General features: G+C 47.6%; 1 protein-coding gene across 6 annotated transcripts in view; it reads right to left on the bottom strand.

The window, feature by feature from the left end:
• REEP1 (receptor accessory protein 1) overlaps positions 1–14,049 on the bottom strand; it is a 122,652-nt gene that overhangs the window by 14,203 nt on the left and 94,400 nt on the right. For 3 of the 6 annotated variants that reach the window (XM_081068343.1, XM_081068341.1, XM_081068344.1), the window contains one exon: positions 1,909–2,086. In XM_081068343.1, the coding sequence (XP_080924469.1) occupies positions 1,909–2,086 (178 nt within the window). Of the gene's footprint in view, positions 1–1,908; positions 2,087–3,609; positions 3,640–8,987; positions 9,162–14,049 lie in introns of all 6 variants that reach the window. The other 3 variants (XM_081068342.1, XM_081068340.1, XM_081068339.1) reach the window with 3 other exon arrangements.

The following is a 14,049-nucleotide window of genomic DNA, read 5'->3' as shown; positions in this document are numbered from 1 at the left end:
TTACGCACAGATAAGGAATCTGAGGTACTGAGGGAATAACACCTTGTCCAGGTCACAGAGCCAGGAAGTGGTTCCCCCAGGGAACTTTACCCACTGGTTCTTGCGCTGCCTTCTCAGCCTCACAGAATTGGGGCCCTTTTTTCTTCCAAATGAAGAGCTTGCATTGGAGGATAGGTAGCCAATGAGCTAAGCAAGCGTGAGGTGATACCTAATTCCAGTTCACATCCTAATTTCTGCGACAGCGCCCAGTAGGTCAGGAGCTGTAGATGCTCATGGAAACCTGGTAGTCGTTGGATGAGTACACAGAGGGCACTGGTCCAGGAATCAGGAGGCCACAGGAGAATGTCACAGTGGGTGACCCTGGTGACCATTCCCTTTCCTGGGCCTTCGTCACTCATTGGTAAAATCAGAGGGCGAGATTGAGTGATCTCTGAGGTTCCCTTCCTGTCTGGCCTTTTGAGATTCCATTCTAAGTTTTCCTAGGGGGGGTTCCCCAGGAGATACCGCCCCACCTTGGCCAAGCTCTCACCTTCCCAGCCCTACCAGGGTTAAAATATCTCCTTTCCAACAGAAAAGCCATGCTCTTCAATCCTGGGGCCTGTGGACAAGGGGTTATTCCCAAGAGGGGAGGAAACTGATGGACACCAGGCCTAGCTCTGAGCTGTTTGACCTTCCCTGGAGGGGAGCGTGAGTCATCATTCTCTTGGCAGCCACAGGGCTCCTTCTTTCCCACCCACATCTAAGACCTCCCAAATCAGGTGGGGTTTCCGGGGCTCAGGGCCAAGGTGCCTGCTGCAGGCTGCACCTCACAGCACACAGTCAGGGTCCAGGTGGCCTGGATGCCCCTGTTTGTAAGGGCAGGGCAGCCACCAGCCACAGATTACAAAAAAAGTGCCTAATTCCCACCCGAGGCTCAATTTTCCACCAAGGATGGGGGCAGAGGTGGCGATGCAGAACTGCCCCCTGCACTCCCTTCATGGTCAACCCTTTGCTGGCAGTAGCAGTGCTCAGCTGAGAGCCAAGGTCCCTGTGTATCCCCAAGGAGAGTTCTGGGAAACCGTGAGTCCTGGCCCAGCTCCCTACCCCTAATCCATGCCCGTACCCTCTACAAGCCTGCAACCCACTGATGGCAGTGGGTCCCAAACGTGGCTGCACCTCAGCGTCACCACACATCTGGGTCTCACCCCAGACCTAATGACTCTCTGGGGAGGGACCCAGGCCTTGGCATGTTTAATAAGGTCCCCAGGTCAATCCCAGTACAGACTACCTCCTGCAAGGAACATGATACTAGAGGCAGACATCAGAGATAGATGGGAGGTTTCCATAAAGCCCCGGCCGCCGCAGGAATTAGGCCTCAGTGCTACTGCGGCCCTTGGCGTGTGGTGGCTGAGCTGTGCATGGTGAATGGAGGCTCAGGGATGGGAGGAGAGGGTAGAGTGAGAGACAGGACAGGGAATAATCCTGCAGGGAAAGGGGACCACAAGAGCCATAAGCCCCGTGTAGGTGGGAGGTGCTCACGACAGGTAAGCCCTCCTAGGAGTGAGGGGTCAGAGAGGAAGAGAACAGAGAAAGCCACCTTGGCCCAGTACAGCTGTGTCTGCTGCCTCTAGTTTGGTGCAGGTACTGCCACCCAAACCGCCCCCAACCCCTAGAAAATCAGATAGAGAAGTGGGACTCTTTGGTGCAGGTAATCTCACCCTTCCCCCATCTGAGTCCCAGCCCAGCTTCCTGGCCTGGCCTCAGTGTTACTCTGCCCCTTGACTGGCCTGACATGGTCTAAAGAATGTCTGTTTTGGTGGCAAGTCCACGGGGCAAGGGCCAGGTTACATGTCACTTGGGGGACGGGCCCCCCCTCAGTGAATGCGAGGCAAACGAAGTGGGAAAGAGAGGAAGTGAAGTGACACCTACCTGAGCTGCCAGCACTTTCAGAAGCACTCCTGGACATCTTCTGCTGGCCGTGTTTGCCGCTGGCCCGCCCAGACCCCGGTGGTGGGGGGCCTGAGGGAGCAGGGGCACCGTCTCCCCTAATGGTGCTGAGGTCCTGCATGCTGAAGCTCCGGAGTCTCTCCGATAAGGCACCCTGTCCCTGGATACAACACAGGAGGGGCACATGTCAGAGGCCTGACCCACAACCCACGGGCAGTTCTGGGGGGCAGACGTGACAAAGGCCAACAGGGAGCGCTAACAGTCAGTGAGGCGGAAATCAAGACCTGGAAGGAGCCTGTGGAGGGACAGGTGCCCAGGGTACTTGCTGGAAACACTGAGTCGAGGTCTGGAATATTCCAGGGCCTCCTGTGGGGTTCAGCAGTTGTTTCTCTGGCTCCGGCTCCTTCCTCCCCTTCAGATGTCTCTGAAAGATGAGCTAGAGCCTCACACAGACCCAGGGCCAACGCCACGACCACTGCCTGCAGTTCCTGCTCTACAGGGATGTCTGCTGCTTCTCTGGCTTCACATAAATAAAAACCCTTATATAGCTACATTTTTCTCAGTTCCCAGACACAAGAATCTGGTCAAAAATCAAAACCTAATCATCTATGTGCTCAGTCCCTACTCTTTTCAAAGGAAATGAAATATAGACAGTATTTCTAAATGCACGACAACAGCGATGTCTTTTATCTGCTCATGTCACTGTTTATGGGGCACATTTACTCCCACTGTCACATTTGAGCTTAATAAAATACCCAAAGGGAATGAATCAGGAAGGAAAATATGATATTTTTTTTTAAAAAAACCCTGCTAACTGTTATCATTTCATATTCTGAGGGAGCCACAAAATTCATCTCAGGGGGAAATTGTTCTTTTGTGTAGGAAGCAAGATCAATCCATTATAGTTCTGAAAGGGAAGGTCCTCGCTGTCTGGATGAGAGAATGTGTGTCAGAGTGAAAAGGATCATCAAAGGCTCAGGGACAGCGGACAGCCATGCTTTAGTGTGGTTCAGGGACTGCAGACAGAGACAGTGTTTGGGGGAGAAGGAAACGTGAGTGGGCGGGGCAGGAGCTGGTAGGAGACTGGGGTTGTTGAGAATTGGGTTGGGAACTGAGCAAAAAGTGACAGGCAAGTAACCACCAGGCACATCAATGAACTCTTGGCATCTTCAGGAATACTGGAGGGCATTAGACTTCCCACAGGTACACAGGGCAGGGGGGAGGGGAAAGGGGCATTTTATTTGAATAATGAGGAAAGAATGGTCCTAGAGTGCTGGAGGTCTAGGGGACAAAAAGGCAAGACAAACGTAACAGAAACAACAAATTGGCACAAAATTAATAAGAATAGCTAACGAGAATGCTTTAGGCTGGGGTTGTGGGGGATTGATGAAACAAACAAGCTTCGTAAGAGGTTTTCAGAGATGGCAGAAAGGTTTGGGGATTTTTCCCATTTTACTTAATAAAATAATAATAATAATAAAACTGCCCTTCAAAACTGGGCCACCAAAGCACAGCAATTCCCTGTAGTGACCTTAGTGAAAAAGCCAGCTAGACAAAGGAGCAAATGCAAAATGAGTCCCTAGAGGGAATGGGGGGAACACAAGGAGCTTGCAGACAGGTTTACAAGAAATGTCAGAATAAAACAGATACTTTAAAATACGAAAAGATAAGTTCTCCACCTACCAAAGATATAAAAACAATGCATCCAGAAAACTAACAACAAAAAGAAAACTATTTAAATCATCAAATATGTACAATTAGAATTACAAATCCAGGCAAAGGGGTTTGGGAGGACATGTGTGGAAACAGATAGAAATCGCCCTAGTCCTCAGACTCTGCCCTGGAACGATGTTGGACAAGGCGTTTGAGCCCTCCTCACCTTCTAGACATGAACAGCTGGGGTTCTTTGCCAAGAACATGAGGGTAGGACCAGCTGCCCCATGTAATCCCCTCCCAACCTATCAGCCAATGATCCATGCTTATTTTACTCAGGAACATTTTAGATATCTAGAATTTAGAAGAAATTAGAGGACTAAAGAACACAAACTGACTCTGAAAAGAGGGAGAAAATATGCTGATAAATAAAATTGAGTAACTCAACATTAAGTTCACATTCAGGAAAACCACTCACCGAGCTGCTCTTGCATTCATACTCCCATTCATTAATTTATAGGACAACAATTATTTATCAAGGACTTTCTATGGGCAAGACACTGTGCTAGGTGTTGTGAGGAAATACCAAAAACACAACTTGATATCTGACAAGATATAAAAAGATAACTGTACAAATAACACAACGGTGCCATACCAGAAGCTACAGAAAGCTATAGAAGATTAAGAACAACAGTCACGGCTGAATTCAAATTCCAGTCTTATTACTAACAGCTGGGTGACTCTAACCTCTGTCCACCTCACTCCTTGCATCTGCAGAAGGACATCCACATGGCAGGATGGTGGTGAGGATTAGAGGAGATTATGGCCGTAAAAGATGTCAATTACAAAGCCCAACGCACAGAAAGTGTTTGAAAAATGTCAGCTATGATGACGTTTGCTGCTGCTGCCTAAGACACACAAGCTGCTGTTGAAATAAAAAAATAGAAAGATCACTTCTAGTCAAAAGGACCAGGAGGGCCTTCATGACCCCAAGCCCAAATAAATGAGCAGGAACTAACTCCACACATGTGTCTGCCAGCTCTTGCAAATGCTTAGCAAGGTGTTTGAGAGACAGCGGCAGCAGGCATCATACATGTCCATTTTAGCACAGCCCTCAATCAGTTTCATTCCCAGAAGCCAAGGAGCCCAGCTCCAATATCACTTGCATCATGAAGACTGGAAGTGACAGAGGCAAGGAAAGAAGAGAAGAAGATAATAATAGCTCTGTATCAACCTAGTCCTGTCTCAGAGGAAGTCACAGCCATGTGGATACAAGGCTCTTGAATACAAATTAGCCATACCCATCAAAAGAATCTGAGATAGTTCAAATCAATCTGTCTCTCTCATTTGTAAACCTCTCAGCCCTGCTCTGTCTCTACTCAAAAGCCCATTTCCATTCACTCTCCACAAATGCTGTCCCACCCTGCCACTTCAGCTCTGCTCTAGAGAACCTTCAGTTCATTATTTAAAACAACCAAGAGCTGTTCACTGGTATTTTGCAAAACTGGGTTTTCTATTTTAGAAAAATAAACTTGGATTCCTGAAGTTTGTAAAAGCTTGATACCATATTCTCCATAATTCAATGAGCCACATTACCATGTTACAAGCTTTGAGAAGTCTTACAGTATTTGGAGTTAACTCAGTGCATCCCTAATGTATTTGGCCACCTTGGGAAATACTGTTAGTTAACCATCCACACTTCATCTTAGCCGAAAGGCCAAGACGTGATTAACCATCCAAAAGTCGTTCCCAATCCAATTCTTGAAATAGTGAGAAAAAACAAATTTCCCAACGTCTCATATAGCTATGATGGCTACGTAATGCAGTTCCGGCCAATGGGACACAAGGGGAAATCTGCTAAGGGATTTCTGGGGAAGGTATTTTCCCTTCCTGATATGCAGGAGGAGAAGGCCTGAGCCCGCCCCTGCCTTCTGCCGTTGAGTGTGGTAGAACCGCCATCTTGTGACTAGGAGACTCACAGAAACATCCACCCAGAGCCTTGACAGCACTAAGTCGCTGGAATAATGGCAGCACCCACTTACTCCTAGACTTCCTGTAAATGATTTTCATCAATTCTAAGACATACATTTTTCATCTCTGAAACTGGGGTGGGTGTTACAATTGTTGTTGCCTCGATATCGCTGTAACTGCCTACACACGAATGTACTTGGTTTTATTTCCCTATGGCATGACTGGACAGCTGAAACTTCTGACAATTTAATTAATAAACCATTTAAGAACCATTGGAAGAAGAAATATGAGTACAGGTTGTCTAAAACACATTCTACTGGCATCTTCTGGCAAGATCAAGAATGTGGCAATATCCGAACTGGCAGAATGGATATCAACAGCACTGAAATCCCTGACAATGGCTCTGAATCATGAATGCTCTGGAAGGCACAGAGAGTGACATGGCGTGGTCATAAATGAATACGGAGGAGCTGAATTGAAAAGTGATTCATTCAAAAGCGTCAGACTCTGAAAGTGAAGAAGTTAGATTAGGAAGACCCCCAACCAATTTATTGTGCTGTATGTTCCTTTGACTGTATATACAAAAGTGACACACATAAATGTCTACATGTAAACAAGTCTAAGCATCTTTCTGAATGAAAGAACACTGTGTTCTAATTTAATTGGCAGTATTTTCTTCCTTAGTGGCACCTAAGATAGTGATGTGTCTTAGAAACCACAGTACATTTGATTCAATGCAGTATGGCTGCACTTCTCAGAGAAGCTCCTCTATCTCAGCTCCCTGTCATACGCTCTCAGCGCAGTCTCTACTTATTTGTTGGACTCCATACAGTTCTATGTAACTACTGGCATTGTTGGTCAGTTTGCCTTCCCCTCCAGGTTTTTTTTTATTTACTACTGCAGCCTTGGCACCCAGCACACTACTTGACACACATTAGGGGTCAAGGAGTTGAATGAATGTAACATGTGACTATTTAGTGAGCAAGTCCCTGAGTAAATCATGGCAGCAGGAATGCCCTCCCACACCCCTACAAAGCATCAGCCAGGCTCCCAGGCCTGAAGGAACCTCCTACTGAACCAGGTGTTGGGCATTACCCACAAGGAACGTAAAAAGATGCCAGAGGTCTGAGGGTGCACAGGACAAAGGGCACACATCTAAGAGGCAAGGCATCCAGAGAAGACCATGCTTGCCGCGGCCTTGGAGGGCTTGGGTGGGTAAATATGGGAACCAGGTGGAAAGAGAAGTAGATCTCTTAGTATCTGTCACCACTCAGGGCTGCCACTTCACTCCACCCCAGATGAGGTCTTTGAAGTTTTGTCTGCTTAAGAGATAGGGGTCCAAGTTATATTGTGGTGATGGCCCAGTGAAGGCATTGGTGAAAGCGCCTGCTGAAAGGTTACAGGGTTGCTTTTAAAACTACCATTCCAGTGGCGGGCAGGTGCAGGAGTGAGACTTCCTCTTCACTGCATGCCTGCCCTTTTTTGTACTTTAAGAATTTTGTCCCATGAACATGTATTAACCATTAAGAAATAAGAACAATTTTACTTTTAGTAACACCTACAACACTCCCAAGATCACCTTGAGGACCCCATTTTGTAAATACAGGGCTTGCAAGATGCTGAGTTAGGCCATCTAAACAAAACAAACAAACAACAACCCACCCCCCAAAAAACCAGACATAGAACTATTTAAAAATAAAAAACAAAAACAAACAAAGAGAAGCGAGAAGAAGTGGCATCTCCAGAAACTACAATGTATTTACCCTCCACCCCTGAGGGTCTAGTCTCAGCCGGGCTTCTGGGGGCCTCGACCAAGTCAACCTGATCTTTCTCAGCCTTGAACTTTCATTGGGAAATTAAAGGGTTGAACAAGATTCCCTTCCAACTGGAAAATTCTGAGTTCAAGAATGTATGACCCTCTTCTAGGGTGCATTATCTGGCTCTGATTGCAATTCCAAAATAAGGGTTTCTGGAATGTTTTGAAAATTTCTAGAATAAATGGGCCTCCCAAGGTAACTCTGATGAAGGGTGAGTAAGCTCAGGCATGTGTTTTCATTTTTTTTAAATGTCACATATCAATTTCCGCCCCAGTCAACACTGAGTTTAGAATATGAACGATAGGAAAAGCTAAGAATACTGGGGCCCTTTCATCACCTAAGGTCAGCCTACTTCAGGTACAGCTGACACCTGCCCCTGGAGCTGTCACAGCACATGTCAGCACTGTCCTCAGCATCCCACCCCTGGAAAAACCTCACCACAGCCTAGTATCATGAAACTGGAAAGGGAGCCATCCTTGGTCTTCCATGAAAAGAAATCTCCTACTTGTATTCTGTCGGGCTCTTGAGCTCTTTGTTCCCCACAGTGTTCTAAGCAGGGTCTACCCAGCTTGGTTGTGAATGCTTCTGCACATGCTGTTTGCTTTAACAAACCCAACTTGCTGCTTACTGGGCATGACACAACGTGGCCCAGTGGTTCTCTCAGCTTTGCTCCACAGAACTGCAGAAATTCCACAGAAGTGGCAATGGCAATAATATTCTTGCTTATTTTAATCTTTTTTCCAAGCTAAAACTCTTAGAAAGTTAGACTTCGAGAGGTAAACTGTATAACTGAATTTTCTATTAATCTAAGAGCTTTAATTTCTAGTCCTTCCCCTAGTTTGTAAGGGAAAAGAAAGCCAGGTAGCCAACACACACCAAATTCTGTATGTTTTGATGTTTTCTTAGGGGATGAGAGGGGTGTGCTCTGGGAAAACCCAAACTTTTAATAACCTGGTATTCCAAGTAAGACAATTTACCACTAATAGAATGTCATGATGGCCCATCGAGCCTGGTTCACCACAGCAGCTAAGCCCTTGATAAGGTTCTCTTGGTTGCAAACCCTTGATGAGGTCCTCTTTTCCAGAGGGACACACCAAGTCACAGGGGAAGGCTGCCACAGAGCACGAATTGGAGCCCACGTCACCTCATATATCCCATGCCAGAGACTGATGACAATGAGAATCAAGACAAAAGGGTTTAGTGTGTCAGGCCGCTGACAACAAAGCCACCAGCACAGCCACATTTCCCACTGGTAGTTCAAAAAGAGTTAGTACTTCCTCTGAGTCCCCATGGGGCAGCCAGCTCACTGACAGTCACCTCTGCAGCTCCACATGCTACAAGTCAGTGCCAGGCAGGCTCCCGCCACATGCTGGATGAACACTGGGGCCTTGCGTGGGACATAAAATTAGATTAACAAACAAAAGAGATAGGATTTCTTCCCACCATAGCATCCATCGTCAAAATGAGTTCATTTTTCAGGCATCAAACAAAGAAAGAAAAAAAACCCCAAATAAGTTAATCACATGTTAGATGCTACCCGATTAATACAAGAAGAGGCTGTGGAAGGACACTGAAGTGGGCCCCATTCTGGGATTAACGCACACGCACACGCACACGCACAGGTGTCGGCTGGAGAGGCACCTGGCTCTGGTCCAGGCCATGCGCTGGTGGGCAGACGTGGCTGCCGGCCTCTCCATCCCAGTGGATCCGTTTGGAGTTAGTCACACCTCTCAACGGGGTTACCTGCCCTTCTCTGGGGTCCAAAAAGGAGACAAAATGAAAGAGTCGAGCCACCTGATAAAGGGGAAAAGAAAAAAAACACGCCATGGGCACCAAGCCTACAAAACAGGGTTGAAGAGAGCCATGCTGCCCTCACTTCCTATCACTCACACATTCATTCATTCATTCATTCAGTCAGTCAGTCATTCGCAACAAACGCTGATGTTTACAAAGCTCTGCGTGAAGCCCTGCAGACCAACAAAGATGAGTATAAACACGGTATGGTTCCTGCTCCCAAGGAGCTCACAGTCTAGCTGGGGCATCAAGACACAAATGCGTACTAGGCAGCAAATGACAAAGATGACAAAGTACGTGGCAGAAGGTCAGAGGAGGGGAAGACAGAACTGCTGGCTGAAACACCCCAGGGGAGGCCTTGGACAAGAGCTCAAACTTGAGCAAGGCGAGGACGGCATCATCATCAGAAAGGGGAAGGGTACTGTGGCCCATGTGGTTTGGGCCAGTGTGGGAGAGGGGAAACCTGAGGTGCATTTGGGAAACTGGGGCTGAGCCAGCCCGAGAAGAGGTTCTGGTGCCTGAATAACAGGAAATAAGCCTGGAAAACAGGTGATTTGGGCTGTCTACCTGTGTACTTTGATGAGAGCTCCACTGAAGGTTTCTGAGTTGTGAGCAATGTAAAGAAAGCAGGATTTTAGAATAATGAGAATGCCCCGGACATACAGCATGTCACACACTGACAAATGGCCCGATATCTGCTCTCCCCTCCTTCCTCAGGTTGGGCACATGGATGTCTGGAATACAGATTGTATTTCTGCTTCCCTTCTGGGAAGTGCCCTTAATGGGAGACGGAATGTAAATCCAAATGTTAACCATCGAGGGAAGGCTGGTTTGGTGCTTCTGGTTTGGAAGAGGCTGGACCTGAGGTGCCACAAGAAGGCTGCTGAGGAGGTGAGCAGCAGGTGCTGGCAGGTGAGACGGGGCTGTGCTGAATAACAATAGGGCACAGATGAGTCACGTCCCTGTAAACCGGATCAGGACCTGGTCATCTGAGTCAGGCTGGCACCCTAGTGAGGAGGTTTGGGGGTGAGGCAGGACTCACCCCAGCAGTTGTCCCTCCCCTTGTACCACTGAGATGAGCTCTCTCAGCTGGAAGCTTCACCTGGCTCCATGCTTCTTCCTTGGAGAGGTGAAGGCTCTGAGGAAAGGTTAATGTGCTAGCAGATTGCTCTTCCTTGCCAGAGTAGGGTGGAAAGGGACAGTGAGAGAGGAGAAAGAACTAAGGGCGGTAGCGGGGAGGGGGGGGGCATCCACAAGACAAATTTGCTCAGCTGTTGGTGAAAAGTGTAGCCTTGGTTATACTTACACTGACAAATGTACCCACATTATCTTAAGTGCTCAATCTTTAAAGAAACAATCTCATGGTAACATGCAAATTCCTTTACCTGCCTAGTACTATGTACCACCTCCTGCATTTAAGGGTTGCCCGAGCCTCAAGGCAAAGAGGGAGCCTGCCTAGGCAGCAAGTGCTAGCTGGCTTTTGCATGTTAATGGACCTTCTTAACTCCTAGAGGTGTTTGATAGAAAAAGGTCGGAAGGGCAGACAACCAACCTTAAAAGTATCTGGGGCTGTAACTGACTCTCAAATTCTCAGTGGCAGACTGCTCTCTCTCAGGCACTCAGCCACAGGACCTCAGGGCCCAGTGCTGTAATCCAAGTAGAAAATGGTCAGAAACGGTCAGTCCAGTGTGTGTGGAGGGGAGCGGGGCCATGGCAGTGCTTGGAGTGATGCAAGGAATGCCAGATTGGGAACCAGAAACTCGGCAACTGACAGCTGTGTGACCGTAGGCAAGCCACTCCACATCTGGGCCTCAGTGTCCGCCCCTGTGGCGCAAGGGATCACAGAAGGTGGCATCTAAGGTTCCCTCCTGCTCTAGCTACCCACAGTTTGACATTCCTTCTCTCTTAGGGAGGAAGGGGGCAGGTGCTCATGTGTTGTAAGGTTTTTATTCACCTCAAAGCTGAAGAGGAGGAAGAAGCAACTGGATGGAAAGTTGGGCCCGGAGCCATGAGGGACCCGAAAAGCCCAGGGCAGGACAGTGGCTTGCCCAGGGAGACACAGCACAGGCTGGGCGACTGGGACAAGAGCCTAGACCCGCACGAGTGGGAAACTCGGCCTCCTCTTCAGAAGAGTCTGAATTGTAAATATCTTCCCAAAGGCAGCATCTCACTTGTATCTTTTATTCTGTCCAATAGCGAAGAGAAGACCATGATCAACCTCAGAGATGAAACTGACATGAGTAGAAGTAAATAACAGGTAAGCTTTATTAAGCATTTAGCATGAGCGCTACATCCTGTGAAGTCTTTATGTGATTAACACGTTGGAAGGTCTCTCTGTCCACCTCATCACTGTTGTGTTGTGGGCACCGTTATCACACCCATTTTGCAGGTGAAGAAGCTGAGGGTCACAGATCAGCATCAGTGAGTGGGAGCTGGCATCTTTCACTCCAATCTGCTTATCTCCAAAGCCACTTGATGCTAAGCACTGCCCTATTGGCTAGGACAGCTGAAAATGTGTACAACAGCCCTTCATTCCTTTACCATTTACTGAGCACTTACTGGGGGTGCAGATAAGACATGAACATAAATGACTACAACAGAGTCGGAGAGACTCGTTCCACCTGGAACCAGAGAAGGTCTTGTAGAGATGGCAGCATTTGACCTTGAAGAGTGGACAGAATTTCAAACAGGCAACAATGGGGGCAGGTGAAAGACCAACATGAGCAGGAAAGAGAAAATTCTAGAAACAGTGCACAGAGTTGCTATTTCTAGAACAGAACAGAAGGTGGTGCTGTGAGTGCAGTGCAAGCAGAGCCAAAAGGTAAGGAGACAAGACAGGAAGGCTGAGATCAGGGTCTGACTGTACAGGCCTCAAATGGGAAGGGAGAAGAGCAGGCGACCACGTGGGGAGCTAGTATGATAGTCCAAGCTGGAAGGGAAGATGAGGAGACGAGGCCTGGAAGGAGGCAAGGGATGTCACATGGGTAGGACGTGAAGAGTAAGTGGGAGTCAGGAGGAGCATCAGAGATGAGAGATTTAGAGCCTGGGGCCTGAGAGGACAACGTTTTGTTATCATCGGTAAGATGGGGAGGGATAGATCTGGAGTTAGGGAAATGCTGATTAACGGTACCAAGGAGACATGGGAGGAGACTTTCTTGAGACCCAGGCAGAGAAGCCAACCTGGGAAGCAGGTACACCAGGTGACAGTTGAAGGTGAGAGAAAGGACCGAGATGGCCGTGGGAGGGAGAGGACAGCAAGGTGGAGAAATCCCACCCAAGACGGAGAGAGTGAGGGGAGACACGAGCAGGAGAAAATAGTCAAAAAGAAGGAAGTGACCAAGGAGTTGCTGCATCATCACAGCCAAGAAGCTCTTCCCCGTCACACGTGATACTAAAAATGCTTCCTCAGACCTCCTAGGCTCCACCAGGCTCTTCTCTGAGGTCAGGCAGGCAGGCTTCTCTTTCCACTTAGACCCTCAATGCTACATATAATCTCCACGGGTAAACATGGAATAGAGAGGGGGCAACTATTGTCAGACCAGCATCTCTGTATGAGTTCCGGCCCTTCCTCTTCAGCTACTTGTGATGCTGAGGCTTTGCTTGTCTTAATCCCCCCACCCATTTACCAAGTAGAGTAAGGTGAGGTAACATTCCAAGTAGAAACATTTAGGAAAAAGGAAACCAAAAGGACGGGGCATAGCATGACAGAGCCAAGTGTGGCAGAACAGCACTGGTGTGAAGTCTTGCTTGGTTCCACTTCAACACGGTTTGGAAAGCTAAGCTGGGGGGAAGCTGATTTGTTTGGGAGACTGGAGGGTAGGGAATACTTCCAAACTTTTTCAGCAGATTGTCCATAACAGTTTAGATAATCTTGGAGTTTAAAACCAGTTGCCGGGGTAAATTCTAAATATTGATGCTACGTCCCAGAGTCTTCAGTTAAAACAGATGAAAGCTAACTTGATGTAAGCTAGTACAGTGGCTGGGAAATAGTCCTCTGAGGGGCGAAGACACAAGTTTAGGATTCATCAGACATGAGGATGTGAAGCAGGGAAGTGAGACACAGGGACCTGGAGGGGACAGCAGTCATCTCTTCTTCCCTGAAAATACCTTCCAAGCACAAGCTCACACAGGGAGGTTTTCTTAAAAGAAAATCAATACTTGCCCTCTGATTAACTGTAAACTGGTAGCTTTTTTCTATAAAGAAAACAAAGCAAAGGCAAACGATTCCAGTCTGGTCAGAAGCCCCAAATCACTAGACTTATGAACTTCCTGGAATGAGCTTTTGTTTCCAAAAATTAAGTTCCATGGTGGTTTGAAAGCAGTGTTTTACTCAAGCAAGAGGTTTAGATAAAGCAGTGATGGATAAGAGGGAGAGGACTTTTTTTATTTTTAACTATTTATGCTGAACTGTTTCGTCAAGTTTGTTTTATTTTTAAAGCAAAACTGAGTGGGAATAAAAAAAAAATGAGTGGGAAACACTATAATTTCTCTGTCTGTGGACCTAGCTGTTCAGATGCCATGGCTGTAACCAAGACGTGGCGACACCCTGGTGGCTGCTGACCACAATTGCAGGCAAAGTGCCTGAGTTTGGGCTGGCAAGTCAGGAACATGGTCGCGGTGTGAAAGCAGCACCACACGAGGGAGAGGATGAAGAAATGAAATCGGTATCACAGGTGATACTATAGGCTGAGTTTCCATCTCCCTGTTTTCCTGGTGAACCTCATACACAGAGGCTCCAAGTGCTGAGTGGCTAAACGAGGGTCCTTGTCAAAGACTACAGGCAAAGGGGTAAAACCAGAGCAAAGGAGAACCCGAGAGACCTAACAGGCACTGCTGCCCCTCAGGACCTTCAGTGATGATGGAAACGTTCTATATCTGTGTCAGCCAC

This window comes from Rhinolophus hipposideros (genome assembly GCF_964194185.1).
Source record: "Rhinolophus hipposideros genome assembly, chromosome: 12".
In the NCBI taxonomy this organism is placed as follows: Eukaryota; Metazoa; Chordata; class Mammalia; order Chiroptera; family Rhinolophidae; genus Rhinolophus; species Rhinolophus hipposideros.
This window is presented reverse-complemented; position numbering and strand designations above follow the sequence as displayed.